The sequence below is a fragment of the Bactrocera neohumeralis genome, chromosome 5 (genome assembly GCF_024586455.1).
Source record: "Bactrocera neohumeralis isolate Rockhampton chromosome 5, APGP_CSIRO_Bneo_wtdbg2-racon-allhic-juicebox.fasta_v2, whole genome shotgun sequence".
Lineage (NCBI taxonomy): Eukaryota > Metazoa > Arthropoda > Insecta > Diptera > Tephritidae > Bactrocera > Bactrocera neohumeralis.
Genome location: NC_065922.1, coordinates 967,180 through 991,700, shown reverse-complemented (window position 1 = coordinate 991,700; position 24,521 = coordinate 967,180). Strand labels below are relative to the sequence as shown.

Here is a 24,521-nt window from a genome sequence, read left to right as displayed (position 1 = left end):
TTTTAAAAATTTACAATCTTCTGATTAGTTCGCTGAGTGGGTTGAGTACGTTACATGACTTCTATTATTCCAAGAGCTAAAAATCAAGATTTTTTGATCTCTGTGTATGTATTTTTGAGTCTACTAGAGGGTTGGCAGTCCGTTTTTTGGTACTTCTTTTGAGATGTCATTTATCAGTTTCCTTTCTATTTATGTCGTCATTGTCCGATTTCTCAGATGGTTTTGACAGTATTTTGTGAACAACGTCAACGACGACGAAAAAAGTTTTGTTTTCCTTTTATTTTATGCAAAAGAATCAAATAAAATTTTTGTGTTGTATTTTTATAATTGGAAAGCATCCATGGACGAATGTTGCGTGATTTGAAACGAAAATAGAAAATTGCGTAAAAGTAACGGCTGTGACGGTGACAACGACGTCGGGTGCATGAAAAATTCTTGAGCTAAAAATTGAGATTTGTAGAATTCGTAAACGGTAACAATGATGACGGCAACGACAACTTAGTCGACGAATGAAAGATATCAAGAAAACCAAGCATAACAATAGAAGAAAAACTTCTGTATTAAAATTCAGAAATTCTTTATTCTTAGAATAAAGTAAATATATTTGATTTATAAATTTGACAGAACAACGGAGTACATTGAATATATAGAGGTGGCTAAAAGTTATGGCATTGGCTAGAAAATTGACCGCTAAAATATGTAAGTTTCAACCTTCCTTATGCAAACTTTATTTTTTGTGCGAAGGAACATTTTTTTAAATCTTCTCAATGGAACTCTGTCTCAAAATTTCTCTGTAGATGAGATAAAAGCTCATGACGGAAATGTTACCAGTCTAGACCTTGGAGAAACTGGGAGTGTTTTAGTAACTGGAGGGCAGGACCGAAATGTGAATTTGTGGGCAATCGGTCGGGAAGAGCTTTTCATGGTAAGTTATATGGTATATGTGGACTTCTGTCACTAATACATATGTTGTCATTCCAGTCCTTAACAGGACATAACAGGCCCATTGATTGTGTACGTTTTGCATATAATGACGATTTCGTGTATTCGGCGGACGATATTGGTATTATTAGGCGATGGGACTTAAACGCACAAACCATTTGTTCGACTTTGAATGGTCATATGAAAAGTGTACGAACTCTAGATTTTAATCCTTCTGGTGAATATGTGGTATCGGGCAGCAATGATACCACCGTCAGGTAAGCCTAAGCTTCTAACAATGTTAAATTTATTTTAGATGAGTAATATTTAAAATAACTTACACATCTGCATGTTTATTGTTTTACATATGGATTTTTTATCAACATATGTATATATGTATCTAAGTAGAAACTTAATTCAGATACATACAAACATATGTTCAAAAAACAAAGAGGAATTTTACCCTTTTCGACTTTGTTTTGTTAGATTTTATATTTTAAACTCGAATCGCATTTCAATGAACTTTTGAGCTCAAACCAAAGCATTTCAATAGGTCGTGATTTGCGTAGGAGTTTTTCTTTTTTGTCAGCTTTGGTTTTATCAATGGTACATAGTGACACTATTTACCTTCGTTCGATGAAACTGCATTAAAAATAAGTTAATATATAATATGACTTTTATATCTATTTGTTAGGTTGTATAATAATTAATTAGGGACTCACAACTTGTCATAACGCATCGTAAAAGCATAAAATCATAAATTTGTACACTTCTTTAAAAAAGTTATAACTTTATGAGACTATATGAAAACCCTAATAATCATAAGTTAGTTTGCCGAATTGTATTCATATTTGAAATAACTAGAAACCCACACGTTAAGGCTACTTCTATATCTTATAAAAGCGTACATGTAGCTTGGCTGCTGTCAATGCTTACCTACACATAAACACATCTACATTCATACATGTTATTCAGATTTTTGTAAATAAAAAAATTGAAGCAAAATTTATTTATTGATGCTCAACGAATAATAGGCATGCATATTTGCGAACTTACATACATACATATATGTACATACATATATACATATGTACTTATGTGTATGTAATAGTTTTTATTCCGGTATTTTTTACAAGCATCGTATTCGTGGTTTCACTGGTATTTTATTGCTTAAGTTATAATTTAATAGCTTAATATGTACATATGTACGATATTATAACAATTAGAAAATTGAGTGTAACTGGTTTACAGACGATGAAGATGGAAGAAAGTTTTCTCTTTAACTTGTAAGGGGAATATGAATTTTTGTTCGTATGGAAAATTATATACTGACGAAAGTATGTACATATGCATATGACATTTAAAAAAGGCGATAAAGCCTGTTGCAAATTTGTAAATCGAAATTGGTTGATGTTCTTGAATTTGTCGAAAAAGAAATGTTCACGTCTTCTTTAAAGTATACACCCATCCAAGAATTGTTAATATTTTTGCAATAACAGTACAAAAGCTCTTCGTTGTTTTGGTTGAAATAAGATTTCGTTCGTTTTGTTTTCGTGGACTTGCTTTTTTTTAAGTAAAACTATCCACATATATTCTGATCATTTTGGAAGTAACTTTTTTCAATTAAACTAATTCCTAACTAGAATAAAACTGCAATCCTCTAATAGTTAACAAAATAATTTTATTTAAGTAATAAGAAAATACCCCTTTAAAAACCATAAAATATTATTGTGTTTTGAATCAAGTGAATATATGTTTTTCGAATCTTCACAATTTGGCCGCAATATCCTTTAGATCTACATATCCCCCAATAATTGCCTTCGTTCCAGTTTCCACGACGGTGGTAGTAAAGAGAACTCGTTTGCCTTCCTTCCACATGTCAATCTTAAGTGTTTGACCTGGTATAACAGGGGCCGAAAATCTTAACTTTACAGCTTTAAAAAGTGATACATTATTGTTGGCGTACTGTGCCAAAATCGCGCGTACTGAGAAACCCAATGAACATAGACCATGTAAAATTGGTGTCTTAAATCCGCCTAAAGCTGCGAAATCAGGATCAATATGTAGGGGATTTAAATCACCAGAGAGTCTGTACAAAGCGGCTTGGTCCGCTGTTGTTTTGTATTGACATGTGGCGTCTGGGCTCCGATTTGGTGGATTCACAATTGGTATAACTCCTTTTATCGGTGTCTTTTTTCCTCCAAAATTTCCAGCTCCAACTATGAAAGTGGAACTTTGATTTTTAACTAAAAGTCGGCCACTTTCATCATATGTGTCAGTATTCGTTACAACAAGTGCGCCAGACCCCTTGTCCATAACATCAAATACTTTTCCGATAGTGGTAAGGGTTCCGCTTGTAGGAATGTCGTCACATATTTCCAAATATTGTTCTCCATGTAGAATATTTGATAGATGAGCCTTTCCTGAAGGTAATGCATTGCCTACAATATCAGTGGTCATACATAACATGAGACCTGGCAACACAAAATATGAAGGGATAGCCGAGAATTCGGGGTGATTTTCATATAGAAATTTGAGATCGTTTTCATTTTTGACACTGGCACCGATACCCAATGCGTAAAGAATCAAATCTTTGTTGCTATATTTAAAAGTATCTTCGTATCCTCCAAATTTGCCGTCTTTCAACTTTTCCAGAACTTCTAATAAAGAGCCAGAAGCCTGCCCGATTGTGTCCAAATGCTTGGCGTCTGTCATGTCAGTGATCTTTGCCCATACGCTTTGCACGTATTCTGGCGTTGTGGTAGTTTGATCAATAGATGTGCGCAATACACAACCCTTGCCACGTACAATATTTAGTTTTGTAGCCCAACCCGCAGCACTCTCAATATAGGATCCTAAAATAATGAAAATTCAAAATTTTGCACTTTATATTTATTATGTTCCAAGTCACTTACCGTTATCTTTGCAAGATTCGTGACACAAGTATACCACAACAGGTGCAATCAGGTGTGGTTTCAGCTCATTGAAAAGTATGTCTGGAAGGATGTCTTCGGTCATGCGACTAGCCGCAGTTGGAATGATAACATTGCAATGTATATTGTTTTTCTGGCCCTCAATGGCAACTGTGTTGGCCAAGCCAACCAGCCCCATTTTCGCAGCTGAATAGTTGGCTTGACCAAAATTACCATAAATTCCTGAATTTGATGAAGTCATAATGATCCGTCCGTAATTTTGTTTTCGCATATACGGCCAAGCGGCTTGTGTACACTTGAAACTGCCTTTTAAGTGGACTGCATTTATCAAATCCCAATCTAGATCGGAAGTCTTGGCAATGCTGCGATCGCGAAGAATTCCCGCATTATTCACTAGTATATCGACACGCCCGAAATTGTTGATAGCTGTTTCTATGACCTTTGAACCGTCAACAACTGAATTGTAATCAGCAACCGCAGTGCCTCCTTGTGCACGAATCTCATCGACTACAATATCTGCGGCTCGTTTGGATGCTCCATCGCCGTGGAAACTACCACCTAAATCATTTACCACAACCTTCGCCCCTCGAGATCCAAAGAGCAGTGCATATTCACGACCAAGCCCAGAACCGGCACCCGTAACAACGGCAACTCGACCATCAAAACGTAATTTCTCGGCCATTTTACTCACGATCGCTTTTAGGTACTGTAAGTCGCACTTGCCACTGGTAAACTGAAGCTGATTTCCACAACTGTGGAATTAAATTAACAATGCACATCTGATTAGTTTCACTTTGCAAAACAAAGTCCACCTCTCTTGAATGTGTGCATAATGATAAGGAACATCCGATAAATAAAACTACCTTTTTTATTACATATACATATGTACATATATTAAGACACATTCGTATGTTGGAGGCTTTCTACTGTGTGGAACAAAGTTCGAATGACTTTTAACTCACCTAAGTAAAATTCTGAAATATTTTAGTTTGTATATGTATACGTTAACGATGCACCGTGTTTTTTGATATTTACTTAATTGTTTTAGTAAACGTCATCGAATTTTGAAATCACGGCGAGTAAAAAATTTGCTGAACATGTATTTATCCAATAACCTTTGTTCATATTATGCATTCTCAATTCCGTTTAATGACATTTATCAGTTTCGTTTTTGTTTTATTGCTTATGGTTTGTGTCTTTGCTTAAATTCTCGCAACATACTGCGCACAATGTAAAGGCCAATTCACATAGCCATATGTTTAGACAGAAAAGTTCAATGTACGCTCTTGTAGGACGTGTTTTTGTGTTCACATAACATGTTTTTGACGCGAAGCCCAGCAAAATATTGGACAACACTCATCTTTTTATGTTTTGTCAAGCAACAATCGCCATTTTTATTATAGAGAAACGCGGGGAAAAAAGCGTAAATTGTGGCATTTCCCTTCGTTGTTTAGTATTTTCTAACACGTCAAGCGTGGAAAATTGTATGTGAATAAGCCTTATTAGTTTTATCTGAGAACATAAAATAATAGTAATAGTAATGAATGTAATTATAGAATATACAATATAATTACATTTTATTATAGTATATTCCCTGAATATATTCATCCAATGGTTTGGTATTGTCAGGTTTTGACAAAATTGCGAAAGAATTCAATTATGCGTTCACTTAGTTTTGCAAACATATCTTACAAATTAACGGATATACTATACTGCATAAGGCAACCGGAAGTTTTAAATTTTTATATTGGGTAAATGGGTTCAAAGTAGTATAGACCCGATTTGACCCTTTTTAGGCATAAGAACATTAGATGGAGATACTTAGTCTTATCAGAAATATAATATCTCCGAATTACAATAATAATATTAGACATATTATGTCTCACACATTGATCGATATTTTCTGTAAAAAGTTAGCCACATATACTGGGGTCCAAATTTTCGGTATTTGGTGGCTTCAAAAGTTGTGGCTCGAGTTTGACAATTTTTAGACTTGAGATGGCATACTATCTATTTCACATCGTAAGAAAATAATTTCAAGATAATGTTATCTCTCGAATTTAGTTAACAGTCACCATAAATTCGAGTAGAGATAAATCATTATCATTTACAATATACATATGTATGTATAACTCTCCATCTATCTCGATTAGTTTTAGTTGGTACAAACAACAGTTTCATGATACAGGGAGTGTGTACCAGATGACACCTGAACATGATCACGGCCACTTGATTGAACCAAATTAGTTACATAATATTCACATGACAAGTATACATATGTTACAGGTTGAAAATGGGGCTTATGGCAATATTTTTAATTCTTCTTCTTCTTCTTAATTGGCGTAGACACCGCTTACGCGATTATAGCCGAGCTAACAACAGCGCGCCAGTCGTTTCTCCTTTTCGCTACGTGGCGCCAATTGGATATTCCAAGCGTAGCCAGGTCCTTCTCCACTTGGTCCTTCCAACGGAGTGGAGGTAATCCTCTTCCTCTGCTTCCCCGGCAGGTACAGCGTCGAATACTTTCAGAGCTGGAGTGTTTTCGTCCATTCGGACAACATGACCTAGCCAGCGTAGCCGCTGTCTTTTAATTCGCTGAACTATGTCAATGTCGTCGTATATCTCGTACAGCTCATCGTTCCATCGAATGCGATATTCGCCGTGGCCAACGCGCAAAGGACCATAAATCTTTCGCAGAACTTTTCTCTCGAAAACTCGCAACGTCGACTCATCAGTTGTTGACAACGTCCAAGCCTCTGCACCATATAGCAGGACGGGAATTATGGACTTTACTTTTCAATTGCCTACTCAGTCCGAAGTAGCACCTGTTGGCAAGAGTTATCCTGCGTTGGTTTTCTAGGCTGACATTGTTGGTGGTGTTTACGCTGGTTCCCAGATAGACGAAATTATCTACGACTTCAAAGTTATGACTGTCAACAGTGACGTGAGAGCCAAGTCGCGAGTGCGACGACTGTTTGTTTGATGACAGGAGATATTTCGTCTTGCCCTCGTTCACTACCAGACCCATTTTCTGTGCTTCCTTGTCCAGCCTGGAGAAAGCAGAACTAACGGCGCGGGTGTTGAGGCCGATGATATCAATATCGTCGGCGTACGCCAGCAGCTGTACACTCTTATAGAAGATGGTACCTTCTCTGTTTAGTTCTGCAGCTCGTACTATTTTCTCCAGAAGCAGGTTGAAGAAGTCGCACGATAGGGAGTCGCCTTGTCTGAAACCTCGTTTGGTATCGAACGGCTCGGAGAGGTCCTTCCCGATCCTGACGGAGCTTTTGGTGTTGCTCAACGTCAGTTTACACAGCCGTATTAGTTTTGCGGGGATACCAAATTCAGACATTGCGGCATAAAGGCAGCTCCTTTTCGTGCTGTCGAAAGCAGCTTTGAAATCGACGAGGAGGTGGTGTGTGTCGATTCTCCTTTCACGGGTCTTTTCCAAGATTTGGCGCATGGTGAATATCTGGTCGGTTGTTGATTTTCCAGGTCTGAAGCCACACTGATAAGGTCCAATCAGTTTGTTGACGGTGGGCTTTAATCTTTCACACAATACGCTCGATAGAACCTTATATGCGATGTTGAGGAGGCTAATCCCACGGTAGTTGGCGCAGATTGTGGGGTCTCCTTTTTTATGGATTGGGCATAGCACACTTAAATTCCAATCGTTGGGCATGCTTTCGTCCGACCATATTTTACAAAGAAGCTGATGCATGCTCCTTATCAGTTCTTCGCCGCCGTGTTTGAATAGCTCGGCCGGCAATCCGTCGGCCCCTGCCGCTTTGTTGTTCTTCAGGCGGGCAATTGCTATTCGAACTTCTTTATGGTCGGGTAATGGTACGTCTGCTCCATCGTCATCGATTGGGGAATCGGGTTCTCCTTCTCCTGGTGTTGGGCGTTCACTGCCATTCAGCAGGCTGGAGAAGTGTTCCCTCCATAATTTAAGTATACTCTGGGCATCAGTGACTAGATCACATTTGGGGGTTCTACAAGAGTATGCTCCGGTCTTGAAACCTTCTGTAAGCCGCCGCATTTTTTCGTAGAATTTTCAAGCATTACCCCTGTCGGCCAGCTTATCAAGCTCTTCATACTCACGCATTTCGGCCTCTTTCTTTTTCTGTCTGCAGATGCGTCTCGCTTCCTTCTTCAATTCTCGGTATCTATCCCATCCCGCACGTGTTGTGGTCGATCGTAACGTTGCGAGGTAGGCAGCCTGTTTTCTCTCCGCTGCGGCGCGGCACTCCTCGTCGTACCAGTTCTTTTGCACTTTCCGAAAACCAAGGGTTTCGGATGCAGCTGTACGTAAGGAGTTTGAAATGCCGTCCCACAGTTCCCTTATACCGAGTTGTTGATGAGTGCTCTCAGAGAGCAGGAGTGCAAGCCGAGTAGAAAATCGTTCGGCAGTCTGTTGTGATTGCAGCTTTTCGACGTCGAACCTTCCTTGTGTTTGTTGGCGTGCGTTTTTTGCTGCACAGAGGCGGGTGCGAATCTTGGCTGCAACAAGATAGTGGTCCGAGTCGATGTTAGGACCTCGGAGCGCACGCACATCTAAAACACTGGAGACGTGTCTTCCGTCTATCACAACATGATCGATCTGGTTGGTAGTTTTTCGATCCGGAGACAGCCAGGTAGCTTGATGAATTTTTTTTGTGCTGGAATCTAGTACTACAGATAACCATATTTCGGGCCCCGGCGAAGTCGATCAGCCTCAACCCATTTGGGGATGTTTCCTCGTGGAGGCTGAATTTACCGACCGTAGTGCCAAAGATACCTTCTTTGCCCACCCTGGCGTTGAAGTCGCCAAGCACGATTTTGACATCGTGGCGGGGGCATCTCTCATAAGTGCGTTCCAAGCACTCATAAAAGGCATCTTTGGTCACATCGTCCTTCTCATCCGTCGGAGCGTGGGCGCAGATCAGCGATATGTTGAAGAACCTCGCTTTGATGCGGATTGTGGCTAGACGTTCATCCACCGGAGTGAATGATAGTACTCGGCGACGGAGTCTCTCTCCCACCACGAATCCCACACCAAACTTGCGCTCCTTTATATGGCCACTGTAGTAAATGTTACAAGGACCTACTCGTCTCTGTCCTTGTCCCGTCCATCGCATTTCTTGGACGGCGGTGATGTCAGCCTTTGTTTTACGAGGACATCAACCAGCTGGGCAGCGGCACCTTCCCAATTAAGGGACCGGACATTCCAGGTGCATGCCCTTAATTCGTAGTCTTTCTTTCGTTTGCCATGGTCGTCATCAAAAGGGGGGTCTCTCATCCGAGGCTGCTGTTGGTTTTTCATTGGGGTGAGCTTTTTACGTGGCGGGTCCCAAACCCAGCGCACAACCCTTTGCAGGGGTGTTTCGCCTTCTCACTTTAGCTCACCTTCGAACGGATGTTCTTAGGCTACCCAGAGGATACTTGGTCAAAGACCGGAAGTCGTGAGCTGCTTGAGTCATATGTAAAAGAATCGTTTCTGGCCACTCCCAAGTGAATGGCGATCAGAGAACTTTCCTCACTTGCGTGAACTTCTACACATGACCCCATCCTCCTCATTAATTATTTAATTACAATAGAGAAATCAAGCATAAATGATGAGCTACAAATATCTAAATACAATGTGTGTCTTAATAAAATGTCTCTTTTATGACTAAAGACGGGTTTTGGTACTCAAAATAATTTCGATTAACTACTCCTAGCCCAAATATAATATAATTATCTATAATGTAAAAAAATATTATTCTTTGCAGGTTGTGGGATGTTAAAAATCAAAATAGATGCATTAAAATTTATCGGGGCCATATCGCTCAGGTTAACTCGGTAAAGTTTTCGCCAGATGGGTTGTGGATTGCATCTGCTGGCACAGAAGGATCCATAATCATCTGGGATATACGAAAAAGTAAACAAATTATGGAGTTTAGTGAGCACCCTCCAGCAGCTGCCATTACTTGCATCCAATTCCATCCGTTTGAGTTCCTATTAGCAGTTGGGCGCGTCGACGGCACCATTAGCATATATGATTTGGAAAGTCAATCGCGTATATCACAAACAGAAACAGAAAGTCAATTTTATGGTCATCCAATAAAGTGCATAACTTTCAGGTTAGAGAGTTGTGTTATAAGATTTTATAGACCTAATAGTATATACCCTTTCTGTTTTAGTGAGAATGGAGAATGTCTCTTCGTGGGCACAGCAGCAGGTATTTCTGTGATCGGTTGGGAACCAGATCGCGAATTCGATCACATAATATCAACCTGGACAGCGTTAGGCGATATGAAGGTGGTTAATCGAAAGTTGGTATGTCGACTTCCTCAATTTGTTGAATATTATCTTCTGTAAATATTATGGTTATTTCTTAGATATGTGGTTCATATGAACAAAGCCTTGTTTCCATCAATGCACTTAGCATTGATCGCGTATTTCCATTTTACAATCCAACCAATTCAACGCCCACCGCTTTCAGTCATAACTCTACTACACGCAAGAGCTTCTCGCGTGGTAGCCAGAAGTTAAGATTGTCAATCACTGGCCCAAAAACATCGCGACTAGTAGAAGAGAATGAAGATAACAGAAGTCCCAGTATTGATGGCCATTCATCCCCAAATTTAAGTCTTGAGTTGGTTGACGAATCCTTGCTGGATACCACATGTCCTCCTCCACCACCAGCGCCAGCTATAACGTCATTAAATGGCGTGAATACTAATATTGTCAATAGTAACTCCTTGCATTTTGACTCTTCATATAGAGGAATGACATCTATGACGCATAAGTCCAACACTTCTCCTCCATATAATTTTCCGTCGATGGCATCCAGCACTGGGTACAGTTCATTCAGTGGCAACGGTCACTGCTCGTTGAATTTCGATGGACCTAGTTCGTTAAAAATGCCCGGAGAACGTGATATTTATCTCCACATGCCATTGGGGAACTCATTTGCAAATGACATTGAATATAATTTAAATGAAAGTAATCCGCCCGTAATATCAAACTATGACCACACAGAGCTGGTCGAAGACTTTCCGGTGAATCAAAACATTCATCAACAGCCAAATGGACCAAATTCAGTGAGTTCAACCACCGCGTCAATGGGGCCTGCCCAAGCGATTCCGGCGTTTAAGGGTCCCAAATCGAAAGCAACAACCAGCGCACAAAAACGTAGCACGCAAATAGCAATATCAACTAGTGGCAAATCACACATGAACTCCTCCCACCAGCATCGTAGCAAGTTGTCGCAAGTGTCGTCGGTGAGTTCTACAGAGCTGCATAAATTAGATGACAATATGCCATTGAAGAAGTCATCTTCGTCGCATTACATAAACAAGACGAAGCGCGGAAACGAAACGCAATCAAATCTCAACAAAGAGAACGCAAGAAATAAGAATATAAGTGTGCAAATCTACGCAAAGCCGCCAACGCGCTCACGCACTACCCTGGAGCTGCGCTCGCCACAACGTCAAGCTGTTTCTGCAGCGGTGGCTGCTCAAAGACAATCTAACGTAAGTTCAGTTCAAACGATCATTTATATCCGATTAACAACAACAATTATCTGTTGTAGAGATTTTCAAGTTACGTTGCAGATGGCAGCACAATCCCTAATGTAAGATTGTGTAAAGGCATTTGTTCAATATGTAAATAAATACCGTTAATGCATAATTTTTGTAGATACCTGTCAACGCTCGGCCGGATCCAGTGTTACTAACACAAGGGAACTTGAACCAAAAGAGTTTTGGCAACCATCAAAATATAGATGATAGTTTAGAGATACAAATACTGCTGGCGTCGCATGAACAAATCTTTCAAGAGCTAAGCAACAGAAATGCAACTCTGCAGCTGATACGGAATTCTACAAGGTAATATATTTATTATTATATTGAATGTTCTTTAGTTATGATTCCGGTATATTTGGTATTATGAAGGTCTCATGACGTCATTGGTGCTTTGAAGCAAGCTATCAAGACAGGACGAACTGTGTTCGTCGATCTTTTAGGCGCTATAATGGAAAAAACGTAAGTATAACCAAACATTGGACAATAAAGTAAATATGAATTAAATTGATACTATTTGTGTGCACGTAGCTCGTCGTGGAACTTAGATTTGTGTCTTCTGTTACTACCGGAAATCTATGAACTGTTGCAAAGCCCACACAAGTTGTAAGTAACCTCGTGTTCAAATTAACAAATGACTTTCTGCTATGTTCATTCGAAATATCGTTTGTTGGTTAATTTTAGTCATTACACGCGCGGCTGTGACACGCTTCGAGTGATTCTTTCGAATTTCTTGCCGATTATACAAGACAATATAGATCCCTGGTCGAATAGTTTGGGAGTCGATGTTTCGCGAGAAGAGCGAGAAGAGCGCCACCGCAAATGCATCGAGTGTCAGCACTGGCTGCTACAGATACGCAATTTGCCAGAAAGTAACCATTTCGGCAGCACTCTGTCCCAATTGCAAAACATGATCGTTAATATTTAATGGAACATTTTGGTCTACCGATTCCACCTTACACGTTTCCACACATATGTTTTGTGTTGTTTATATTTCAGTTTACCAGTAGCCACTTTGGCTCCGTTCACTACATATATACATTTAATGTCCACCTTTATATTCATTAGTTATGGTGTCGAAATTGTTAATAATTTATTGTTAGGTTCGTAAAGAGTTAAATCACTGCATATTTCATGTAACATTTATGTTTCAAACTAGTACTAACAGTATTTTAAGTTGCATGTGTGTTTGTATTCTCAACATTTTGTTGACCGTTTTCTGATACAAATATAAAGTAACAACATATAACAAGAAAAACTGAGAAAAATTCACCTATCGCTATTGATTTGTTTTTATAATAAAATGTTCTTGCAAAACACTGCAAATTACAATGATAAGAAAACGCGTATCCACATACTTTGTAAAAAGTTCGAACACATACACACATACATATGTATATATACATAATTAATTAGCGGACGCAATTTCATTTAAGCATGATTGTGAGACAAGGGCTCAGTAATTATTATGCGTGATCATAAACGTACTTACATTTTTAAAATAACATAAATATATTATAGATATTCATTCGAGCTAGTTTTTCCAAACAAAAACCCTATGAGTTAAAATTGAGAAACCAAATTTTTTCCCAAAACGAAAAAAACAAGATAATTAAAAACATTCCCCCAGTAATTAGAGAATGAAGAAAGTAACATAGCAATTGTGTGAGCCATTACAAGCTTCAATGCACATATTTTCGTTAATTTAAATCCATTTCGTTATTGGAAAGTGCCTTTTAGGAGGAGGAGGAGGAAGCGCACTGAAACCCCGTCGGTAGGATGACAGTAGAGACATACTTTTTAAAAGTATAAACAGTAGTGCTTTTAAGGCAAAAGTAAATATAAAACTCAGTCCAAAAGAAAAGATGTACATACATATAACTGAGAATTTTTATGAACTTCATATTTTTATACAAGAAAGTGGCAGAACTGAAAATAGGTCCGCAATTTTAATGTAAAAATCATGATAATAATAGAAGCTAAGACGGCAATTTTTTTACGATATTACGATAATAAGTACAGATTGTGAGTTACAAGCGAGCCGAGGGACAGCTGAAAAAAAGGAGAAAGTGCGATAAGAGCATCTTGATTTGAAATTCGCTTTTGTTTCTTATAAAAAGTGTTTAGGGTGTAAATAACTACATAAAAAGCAAGACAAGAATAAATAATTATATTTATATCGTAAGAGTAATTCAACTTCCTTCCATTAATAATTCGGCTAGGCGGATTGAAACGTAAATTATGACAATGAACAAATGTTTTGTACTCTAGTTGTAACTGGAGCGCATCTGTAGCTGCACTCACTCTAAGTACATACACATAGTACGCATATATTTACAAAATAAGCATCGAACTTTGAAATTATTTTTGTACGAATAGTAGATGGGATATATATATACATATATATACTACATATATATATGTGTATATAATTAATAAAGTAAAAAATCGTGAGGCTTTGCGCACGTTCATGATCACATATCACTATTTCTAACACCATTGCTGCAATCAGTACTACTCCCTTCTTATGGAAACACACAAACATACATATATCGCTCACCACTCGCTGAATGCTATCATCATCTAACTGGTCATCTAAGCTTAAGTAAGAGATTTCCGCTCTCCACTCACGGTCACTTTGAACGCATGTAGAAAATAGTACGCATTCACCTAGAATATATAAGGTTATTTCACCGCTACAGGAAACTATTTTATACAATTTATGACGAGCAATATGCAAGCAAATGAAGGCATGTTTTGAATATTAACTATTTTTTAACAAAGTTCAAACTTATCCAATCCGATTATTTATTACATAATAAGACGATTTGCATTTTCAATTCACCAGGCTTATACGCAAACGAATGTATATGCATTTTTACTACCAATTTTTAAGCTTAGCGATAAGCTCAACCGACAAATTCGACCAACGGTTTTAGAATATAGGCAAAATAAAAAGCGCACGATTTGATCACGTAATCACCAATGTCGTCGTTTAATAACCTAGTATATTCACTATAAGTAAACTATTTATACTAAATGTATGTGATTAGCTATATTTTAAAAAGTCCACATAAACGTAGCCTTGTTTTAAGATTCACAACTGAATAATATACTAATTTTAAAATATTTCCTCAGTTAATTTATGTTTAAAAATATTTTAATTTTTATTAATTGAAACTTATCCATTGCAAGAAAATAAAAATAAAACAAATGTTTTGTATATCTTGAACTGTTTGAATTTACACTCTGGTTAGGGAACACTTGAAATTAAATATATTGAAGAGGGCCAACTCGAATAAAATTGCTCTGAATAATGTTTGTTACAATAAATCACTTACAAATTCTCCAAAGTAGAAGGACCAAAACCCTTTAAAGAGCAGTGTTGAACCAATCCATTTCTATATTTATACCTGGCTCTACCCCCACTAAATGCGTGATGGAATGATGTTTAGAAAGATGGATTTGATAATTTTGAAGAATTTATTAAAAAACTAAATAAATTTTTTTTTTCTTATTTTCAATACACATATGTATATTTGAGTGGGTTGATTTATAGGTGCCACTTTGCCTAAGAAACTATGGGTTTAAACCCTATTTCGAGCCAGTCATTTTCAAAGTGTAATTTAGCTTTAAGGGGTTGTAAAAATTTGTTCACACATATTTGGGATAAAGGAATGGAATTTTGCTAATTATTTGTCGGAATCATTCAGATCGGATTATCCAGCACTTATTTAACAAGTAATGAAGAGACCAAACATTTCATACTCTTGCAACTTGCAAGATTAAAGTTATTGATTGTATGGGGTCTAGGAGAAGTATTCTCTCGATTTTCTGCTTTATTCTAAGTACAAATATGCACCTTTATAAGAAAGACATGTAGTCTCAATTTTATTAAGATAACTCACGATATGCGGTATAAAGTCACCCGGAAGTTCGAAAATCTTCATAGTAGGTACATACATATATAAGGGCTAAGGGAAGTATTGACCTGATTCAATCCATTTTTGACACACCTAAATACCACTATCAGGAAGGGATTCTTTCCGTATTTCAGTTATGTATCTCACACATTTACCGATATTTTCGATAAACAGTCAACTATAGGCACTGAGTTCACATAGTGAGAGCCTAGGGGCTTGAGCAGTTTTGGTTCGATTCCGGCAATTTTTAGTCATAAGGTGGCACGCCCCAAATGCATTATTCGTGCAAAGTCTTAACCTGATATAGTAATTCAGTCTCGATTTGTATACTGGAAAGTGGAAGATTCAAATGAAATTTAAAACTGTTTTATATGGGAAGAAGGCATCCAGCCGATTTTGATTTTTTTCAAACTGCAACATAAGAAAAAATCACGTAGTAAATTTGGTTGAAATCGGTCGGGCGGGTCTCGAAATATGTGATTTCACTTAAGTGGGTGGTACCACGCCCATCTTCCAATTTGGCTACGGCTCCTTTGAAGGTCTCTTATATCATCCTGGGGGTAAAATTTAGTTATTATTTTATCTGGTTTTTAGTAGATCTTAATTGTTCTGTTATATGGGGAATAAGCGGGGTTATCATCCGATTTTATCATTTCCCCACTGTCGGTAGGAGTTCTTATAATATTTGAGCTAGGCGAATTTGGTAGTTATGGCTTAAGAAATATGTACATTAAACTTATTACAGGGCGGGGCCCAGCGCATCTATGTACTATTTTTCCAAGGAACGCACATGCCAATTTTCATCAGATATCTCAAGTTTTTACTCAAGTTACAGTTTGCATGGACGGACGGACAGTCTTGTCATCCTGAACATTTATATACACATTATCCTATATAGTCATATACCAATACTCCCACTACCAACAACATACACTTCCTTCTTCATTCTTTCTTTACCTGTCTTACTTATCCTCTCATATCTCTTTTTCTCATTTCATAATTTCCATACTTGCTAATTGATCTTTCCTTAAACTAAATTCTCTCATTCTCTTAAATAATAACAACAACAATAAACATTTGCACTCATTAGTTTTAAGCTCACATACATTATGTTAACTTCCTAGCTGTAAGGATTGGAAATTGTCATTAATTAATAAAGTTACATTCGAAAAGAACGGACTTATTATTATATCTATCTCGATTACTTTTAGATAATACTAAAACCGTTAGGTGAAAAAACTATTATACTTTGTATCAACCTGTTACAAGCGTATAAATACTTAAGAGCACATAATTTTGCGGAATTGTCCTCTAATATACAAGGTGCGTTCCAAAGTAAATAGGACTTTTTGAATCTAGCGCCCCCTGGTGGCGCCATCTATATGTCGACTGGTGCGTTAGAATATCTGCTATATTTATCAATTGTCCAGTGAGAACATCATGACATTTTATTGATTGGAAGTGAAGTTATTCGGTTTAAGTGTCAGTATGTTTGCGTTATCGGTGCGAAAATGAGCTTCGAACAAAGAGCCAACATTAAATTTTGTTTTAAAATTTGTAAAACTTTCACCGAAACGTTTATGGCGATTCTATCCTATCTCGTAGCAGATTGCACGAGTGGTTTCAACGTTTTCAAAGTGGTCGTGAGGACATAAATGACGATCAACAAGTGGGCCAATCAAAATCCGCCATCACCGGAAATTCCATCGAAACTGTGCGTGAATTCATCAAAAATCAGCCGAAATCATCATCGAAATTCATGGAAATGGAATTGAACATCTCCAAAACATCGATTTATTGCATTTTGACCGAACATTTTGTTCCGCACAAATTGACTGACGACCAAAAATTGCTCAGAATCCAACATTCGATCGACGCTTGTGACCATTATTTGACCAAAAATCACATTTTAAGCATTAACCACTCCCCGTTTTCACCTGATATGGCACCGTGCCTTTTCGGAAAAATGCATTTGGCTATGAAAAGACAGCGTTATGCAGACGTAGAGGCCATTCAAAAGGCTTGCACCGGCATACTGGCGGCCACACCGGCCAACGAGCTAAAACACTCGTTTGACATGCTTTTGGACCGTGCAAAAAGCTGTATTGAAGCAGAAGGAGACTATTTTGAATAAAATAAATTGACCATTTGTTCTGTTTTTTTTAAGTCCTGTGTACTTTGGAATACACCTTGTATACTTATTTTTATAGAAAAAATCGACCGGCCGTAACATATGTACATACATAAATATGTACATACCTGTACATGCAAATAATAATGTAAATGTCTTGTAGTCAAAGAATAAAAAATTATCGGGAAATACTCAATGGCGCAATGGCTTGAGAGTAATTACCCTCAACTACGTATTACGTAACTAAGAAAGTATTGCCCCATAGGCGCTTCATGGATCATGGATCTTTTGGTGGGAGAATTCAGAATAATATATACAACAACAATGCTGAGTGGATATAAAAAAGCGCAATAATAATATAAAACACTGAAAAAGTACGTAGGCAAAGCTATTTAATTACCGTTAACGATCCGAAATGGTCACAGAGAAAAGTGTGAACATACGAACATATTGGTATACATATGGAAATAGTATATTCGTGTGTGCATTGTAATTTAAATGAAGGTGAAAAGAGCTGTGATGACCTGGAAGTGCACAAGCACTTGTACACGGGTGCTCTGAGCTCTTTGGAAAGTGAAATATGCGCCAATTAACCTTTTTATTTACACTTCAAAATATGAGCAGAAGCAGCTCTTTTAATGAGCCATAATATCACCTTAACAACCGCAGACATGGGAGGCTGCTTCAATTGTCATCAGTCTTAGCCGTCTTCCGCCGCTTGGCTGTGTGAGCAAACTCCGCAGTACGAAGAGCAACGTGAACGCGGCACGATATGTCAATATTCGAGTCCGAGATTTGATAAACGTTTAGTGATTAAGAAGCGCAGACACTCTTCGAGTTAACGGCAGCATTTACCTCATTTATAATTTTCGACTACCGTTATGGTTTCTAAAACAAGAATACTCAGAATATGGTTAGCAGTTTTTGTTGTTTCCGTTGTTTACAAATTTCCTAAAACTGCGGCAAAATTAAGCATGGGAATGTTTTCCGGCGCGGCACCAGATATTCTTCCCTTTGGCGTGATTCAACAATTGCAGTTGGAACAAAAAGCACACAGCCATCGTCGAAACTCCTTGAAGAGTGTCAAAGGTATTGCAGCAGAAAAGATCTTTATGTTTCCTCCAATGCCGTATCAAGATCCAATGTTTGGTCAAACCCGGAGGACGTCCATTAACTTCCCTCGCCATAATTACATCAATCCAAAAAGTAGATTGTCAACTTTACGAAAGCAGTCGCTTTTGCCGCTTTCCCAGCAAAATATCCAGTTATTTCACTTGTACGATGATGAAGGTGAGCACATGTTGGATTTGAAAGTAGACAAGACTCAACATCGTCCTTCTGCTGAACCTAAACGCACGACGAATAGGCGAAAGACTGTCCTGTATCCCAAGCAATCAAGCGAAAGCTTCAAACGAATTCATCACTACTGGTTGCACATATGATGGTGCGCCACATAAGATCTCTTCAGTTTTTCGAGAACAGTCTCACTGACGATAGACGTATTACTTCAAATTTAATATAAAAAAGTGTTGTAATTATTTATAAAATGTATTATGTATATTGGACTTAAATAGTTATGCAATTATAAATTAAAAACTCATTTAATTTGATGTCGAATTCTAATTTAAAAATAACACCATTAGTGACACCCTTAACCACTTTGTGTTATGCAACATCTGAAAGACTACCATCAGACTTGTAACCGCCGAATTTGTTTTCATAACCGTCAAACTCGGTTTTAGCAAAGTTAAAGCCACCGTATTCGTGATAACCGTGACTATAATCCTCGCCTTGGTGTCCAATATATTCTCCGTATGCACCAAATTGGTTGTGATCGGTGTTATCTCCATGATCAATATGAGTGTTAAAAATATTAAATTCTCCTTGATTGTCTTCGTGATGGTCTGAATGGTTTTCACCAAAATGAGTTGTATGTTGTTCGCCAGCATCGTAATTGCTTTGACCGGCACTGATCCCACTGAAACCTCCGTGCGCTCCGAATTCATCGTCTCCCTCTTCTCCATGTATAGCTTTTGTTGCTTTGAATTCTAGTGGCTCACTGAATACTTCTATAGTCTCATGATGAACATGATCATTGGGACCAACATGGGGTTGGAGTGTTCTAAAAGACCCAAGTCCTCCAGTTCTAGCTGCTTCGTGAATAACTTTCTCCGTATGGTGCTCACGGCTATGCCCACTGAAGTCACTACTATCACCGGGAATACCATACCAACCAGTGCTAGAGGCTCCTTTACTTGCCAATACACCGGCATCTTCAATAAATCTTGTATATTTGCTGTAATCGTCTTGACTATCCAAACCAATGTGTTCATCAGATTGCCTTTCTTCCTGCATCACTTCGGTAATTGGTTTGCCATTTCCAAAGGCTTCACCGTAATCACCAATTACGTCGGTGCTCTTATAGTCTGTGGTCAATGACCTTTCTCCATCTTCTTGGTTCACTTCATGCCAATTGTTTCCACTGAAATCGCCTTTAAAGTCGATTTCTTCATTGAGAGCACTCCCGGGGAGGGTGTATCCACTGTTGACTGAGGCCACAAACATACACAGGACATAGGCAAAGACCTGAAATTTAACACTATGCAAGATCAAATGGTGCTGAACGACGAGTTATTTTATGTAACAAACCTTCATATCGACAGGCCCTTAATCGGATTATAATTAGGTGAAGTGTTGAAGTTGAAGAAGTGAGACTGTGCGCAGAACTGCAAAAGGTTTTATACACCTTTCCATTTATATAACTAAAATGGAACGAAGCTCGGAAGGCCACGGAATTTATTGATGACATTCTCGCCGCACATATGTAGGTACATACATACGGGCAATTTCTGCATAGAAATCAAAGCTATTCATACATTAGTGTTTCGAAATCGTTTTGAATGCCCTTTGTGAAAAGTCATCCTATTTATCGAGACACAAAAGTTAAACAACAATAAACTGGCGCGAGTATGCAAATATGCAGCGAATGGTGTTATTGGGGAACCGCATATCGGTTAGCCCACATTATCTGTAACAATAGCTAAATATTATCTTAGTTGTATGACAATAGATTCGTCTGCATTGATGCGCATTTATATTTATTTTTTACACAATATACTATAGATGCATTTGTATACAATTTGGAAATGCTCCATAAATGTGTGTCTCTCAAGGCGTTCGGTACAAGTCGCCCAAACACCTGTCCGTGAGAAATACTATATAACTTGCGTAGCTTCGCTCATTCCAACCGTTGTAAGGTTTTTGACGCCAACTACCAACTATTTAACTACAGATTGTTCCTTATATACAGGGGCTTGGGGTCAAGTCGTATTTGAAATATCCTAACATGTGAAAATTCAAACACCAATGCCAATTTGTGACTATTTCATCCATCGTAATCTCCTCTGGTAATTTTAATTTATTAGACTTAGAAATTCCCTTAGCGTCTGCACTCAAATCATCAATGAACTTATTGTGCTCCAAATTGGATCGGATGGAGAATACGGGGTGTAGTATTTTTCTAGCTTGTCTACTTCATTAGAAATATATAATACAAAAACAAATATGTACATATAGGACAAATAACTACGGCATCCCAGATTTTTGTCTGAATTATGAGCGTTTACTTTCGTTTCCATACAAAAATGTTACGCATAGTTGCTGGTGTAGACATATGCGTATAATGGACGTTGGCGTTAAATCCGTCTTTAACCGGTTCAATTACATGCTTCAGGGTAGATAACCAAGTAAATTGAATGCTTAACCCTGATAATGACAGGTTAGGTTAGGATAGATGGTTGATCAGAGATCGCACGAGGACTAATGTAGTCCTTTGTGAAGCCATTGAAAATAGAACTCCCGTGTTCGGACTTGAAGATCGGCAAACCGCTTAGTAGCCAATACAAATTTGCAAAGGCCCTTAATTTCTACGCCCGCCAGATCGGAGGGATGTCTGAAGGTATGTATCCCCAAGTGTCTAAGTCTTGATCTCCCAAAAGCAGGGCAGTCTAGAAGGAAGTGCTGGCTAGTTTCTACCGCATTTTCTTCTAAGCAGCTTCGTAAAAACTAGTTAGACTGGGAAAAGTGTTTCAAGGTTGATATTCTCTATGACAAGATTACTTTTGTTTTATTTTAGAAAAAAGAAACCATTGCGGAATTTGTGTTTATACATTTTAATTCTTTAATTTACTTTCTGATAGAAAAATAAATATATACAAACAATTGAAATATATAGTACTATACAACGCTTAGTACAATGCTTATAAACTAGATAACTTAATTAGAAAATAGTTAAACCTAAGATATTAATAGAACCCCTCGTTGTGCAATAAATAAAAGCCAACTTTACAATCTTGGTGGCAGGTACTGATTTGAGGGAGGTACGTACTCGTTGGAAGGGGGCCCATACTGGTTAGATGGAAGCCCATACTGGCTTGGTGGAGGTCCATATTGATCTGATGGAGGGCCGTACTCACTTGATGGAGGCACGTATTCATTAACTGGGGGCAGGTAACCAGCGCCGGAGGCACCGCCGATATTTCCACTTGCGGATGCTTCACCACTGAAATGGCCGCCACCGTTCGCATTTCCCCCTGAACCGCCATAACCACCATCTAATTCACCAATTAATTTGAGCGACTTTATGGTTTCAAATGAATCGACATTATGTCCACCATGATCACCTCCATAGCTTCCTCCGCCTACGTGTGCACCACTGGAATGACCTGCGATATCGGCTTGCTCATGAATTACCTTAATGGTTTTCACTTCACCACCACCGATTGCGCTTCCACCAAAAGCACCACCACCTACAACTCCGGCTTGCTCATGAATGACTTTGATGGTTTTGACCTCGCCGCCACCAATAGCACCTCCAGCTGCACTTCCATAATTATAACCTCCACCGGAACCACCGCCCACTGCACCACTTTGCTCATGAATGACCTTAATGGTCTTGACTTCATCGTGACCACCGCCAATAGCTCCTCCACCAATTGAGGCGCCCACTCCATTGCCACCTGCATGCCCCTGCTCATGAATAACTTTAATTGTTTTTACCACACCACCACGTGGTGCACCCCCATCAAGTCCACCAGCATGACCACCAGCATGGCCACTATGTCCGCCATTGCCATAGCTGTAGCCTCCATTGCCAGCATAACCATTTGAGAATCCATTGCCACCAGCTTGTTGGTGTATAACTTTGATGGTTCCAATGCTGCCACCATGGCCCCCACCATGTCCATGACCACCATTACCACCATGATGTCCGCCGACTGCTCCTCCCTGTTCATGAATGACTTTTATGGTTTTGACCTCCCCTCCACCTATCCCGTGGCCAGCAAAACCACCGTGATGCCCATGGCCCCCTTGACCGCCGTGACTCCCGTAGCTTCCGCCGTGTCCAGCGGCTTCTTCGTGAATGATTTGAATAGTTTTTATCTCTCCGCTACCTCCGGAACCACCATATCCACCATGACCTCCATGACCGCCGTGTCCACCGGGACCACCACCATAAGCACCTCCACCACCGGAGCTACCACCGAGAAAACCCGCAGAGCTTGATCCAATTAAAATGGCGAGCATACAAACAGATATCTGAGGGTAAAGAGATTAATGGCTTTTCTAAATATTTACATAAGGATAACAAATTTACCCTCATTTTGTATTTTCTTCGAATGTGGTTTCACTGAAAATACTGTTATGATGAGTCTTTAATGCAAACTAAAAGATGAACTGATGCTGACAGAGGCGAGAGCCAGTCATTTATACGAAAACAAAAGACACGCGACGCAAACTTCAGCTTTTGGCAGCAATGTCATCATGTGTTTGCCGTTATTGTAGCTTTCTTGATACGCGATGCCACAACCACACATACAAGTCGCACGCTATGGATGCGCAGACCGAATGCATTTGCAGTTTACCGTGCGACTAATCATAAAAGCGCTGGAATCAGTGGAAAACAACAAATACACTATATGCCGAACTATAATCAATGCAGTTGCCCAACAAAGGTTAATGTAATACTGGCAGTTTTAATAGGTCCGGAATGTATCGAAAATGTTTTCTTCGTTTCTATTCAATTTTGTCAGTTGATCATTTGGTTTTCGTTTGTTGCGTCCACAGGTTCGTGTGCAGATGCGTATCTTCATATTCGGGTTAGTAGTTGGCGTAGCTACACACTCATAATTAAAGCTAACTTGGCCACCTGTGAGCATTGCAACACTGTTTGAAGCTGATTCCCCGGCAAAGAAATGCTCAGGGTCTCGACCGGTTGTCGACCTAAGCCCTTGCACATTTTGTAACAGTTAGCTCATTATAAATATATACTAGTAATATATGTACGTATGTACTCGTATGTATGTACGTGGGGTACTAAATGCTCTTTTTGATGCCATGAGGCGAGTTGCCTTTGTATTTTACTAATATTTAGTATTATACTAATACCTAGAAGTTATGACGCTTGAAATCAGCTCAATGACATAGTAACACCTGCGATTATTATCCTAAATAGAGCCACTAGTTTATTGGTAAGCTTCAGCCCACATACATATGTATTTTGAATTTATGTTGAGTAATTGTATGTAACTATGCATGTAGGCATCTCGTTTTATAAATACGAATCGTGATGAAAACGTGAAGCGAGACAAATTAAAGTATGTACAAAAGTTCGAAAAGCTTGTTAAGACGTGGAAGCACATCAATTTCAAGTTCACGGCTCAGCCGTCTTGCTCAGCTGTCTTTATCATACGTCTTCTTTAGGCATTCGTTAACAGTATATGAGTTTTGCATATGCTTTGCTGTAATTATGATTTTAATGAATTGAGCCAAAAAGCTTTCGTGCATTAATTAACAAGTACATATATATTTCTTCATTAAGTATTCATGAATGTCGAAAACGTATTGCAACGATTATCGATCCCCAAACAAGCTTATTATGAAATGGGCCCCTCTATTGTAATCGAACTGAACGTCATTGCATGAAGAAGATTGTTATTTGAAACCCATCGTTTTACCTCCATCTATTCGCAATCCAATCAAATATAGCAATTTTCTATTATGTTTAGAT

The 24,521-nt window shown here is 38.6% G+C and overlaps 4 protein-coding genes across 5 annotated transcripts; 1 reads left to right on the top strand and 3 right to left on the bottom strand.

Moving 5' to 3' along the window:
- The first annotated feature begins 227 nt into the window (after nt 1–227).
- Nucleotides 228–14,630, top strand: LOC126759210 (katanin p80 WD40 repeat-containing subunit B1). 2 transcript variants are annotated; one of them, XM_050473908.1, is made up of 11 exons: nt 228–699; nt 798–925; nt 982–1,199; nt 9,605–9,955; nt 10,016–10,151; nt 10,214–11,350; nt 11,410–11,451; nt 11,517–11,704; nt 11,771–11,860; nt 11,930–12,004; nt 12,083–14,630. In XM_050473908.1, the coding sequence occupies exons 1-11, from the start codon at nt 666–668 to the stop codon at nt 12,324–12,326; spliced, it is 2,643 nt and encodes an 880-aa protein (XP_050329865.1). In that variant the 5' UTR covers nt 228–665; the 3' UTR covers nt 12,327–14,630. The 2 variants fall into 2 exon arrangements, with proteins under 2 accessions (XP_050329865.1, XP_050329866.1); XM_050473909.1 differs by lacking the exon at nt 11,410–11,451.
- Nucleotides 2,583–4,975, bottom strand: LOC126759212 (peroxisomal multifunctional enzyme type 2). Its single transcript, XM_050473914.1, has 3 exons — nt 4,817–4,975; nt 3,837–4,606; nt 2,583–3,776 (listed from the first exon to the last, which is right to left on the bottom strand). The coding sequence occupies exons 2-3, from the start codon at nt 4,534–4,536 to the stop codon at nt 2,689–2,691; spliced, it is 1,788 nt and encodes a 595-aa protein (XP_050329871.1). The 5' UTR covers nt 4,537–4,606; nt 4,817–4,975; the 3' UTR covers nt 2,583–2,688.
- A 4,441-nt stretch (nt 14,631–19,071) lies between the features above and the next one.
- LOC126759214 (uncharacterized) lies at nt 19,072–20,172 on the bottom strand. The gene is made up of 2 exons (XM_050473916.1): nt 20,102–20,172; nt 19,072–20,038 (listed from the first exon to the last, which is right to left on the bottom strand). Exons 1-2 carry the CDS (start codon nt 20,105–20,107, stop codon nt 19,118–19,120), a joined length of 927 nt encoding a protein of 308 aa, XP_050329873.1. The 5' UTR covers nt 20,108–20,172; the 3' UTR covers nt 19,072–19,117.
- A 1,624-nt stretch (nt 20,173–21,796) lies between these two features.
- On the bottom strand, nt 21,797–23,114 carry LOC126758065 (uncharacterized). The gene is made up of 2 exons (XM_050472069.1): nt 23,109–23,114; nt 21,797–23,050 (listed from the first exon to the last, which is right to left on the bottom strand). The coding sequence occupies exons 1-2, from the start codon at nt 23,112–23,114 to the stop codon at nt 21,797–21,799; spliced, it is 1,260 nt and encodes a 419-aa protein (XP_050328026.1).
- Between the last annotated feature and the right edge of the window lie 1,407 nt (nt 23,115–24,521).

What these genes read in the sequence shown, in the direction of transcription:
- LOC126759210 (XM_050473908.1), top strand. Translation starts at nt 666, where the DNA reads ATGGCATTGGCTAGAAAATTGACCGCTAAAATAT. An exon ending in AAAATTGACCGCTAAAATAT is followed by an intron (nt 700 to 797) that starts GTAAGTTTCAAC and finishes ATTTCTCTGTAG; the next exon opens with ATGAGATAAAAGCTCATGAC. An exon ending in ATGGCAGCACAATCCCTAAT is followed by an intron (nt 11,452 to 11,516) that starts GTAAGATTGTGT and finishes TAATTTTTGTAG; the next exon opens with ATACCTGTCAACGCTCGGCC.
- LOC126759212 (XM_050473914.1), bottom strand. Translation starts at nt 4,536, where the DNA reads ATGGCCGAGAAATTACGTTTTGATGGTCGAGTTGCCGTTGTTACGGGT. An exon ending in CGAATCTTGCAAAGATAACG is followed by an intron (nt 3,777 to 3,836) that starts GTAAGTGACTTG and finishes TCATTATTTTAG; the next exon opens with GATCCTATATTGAGAGTGCT.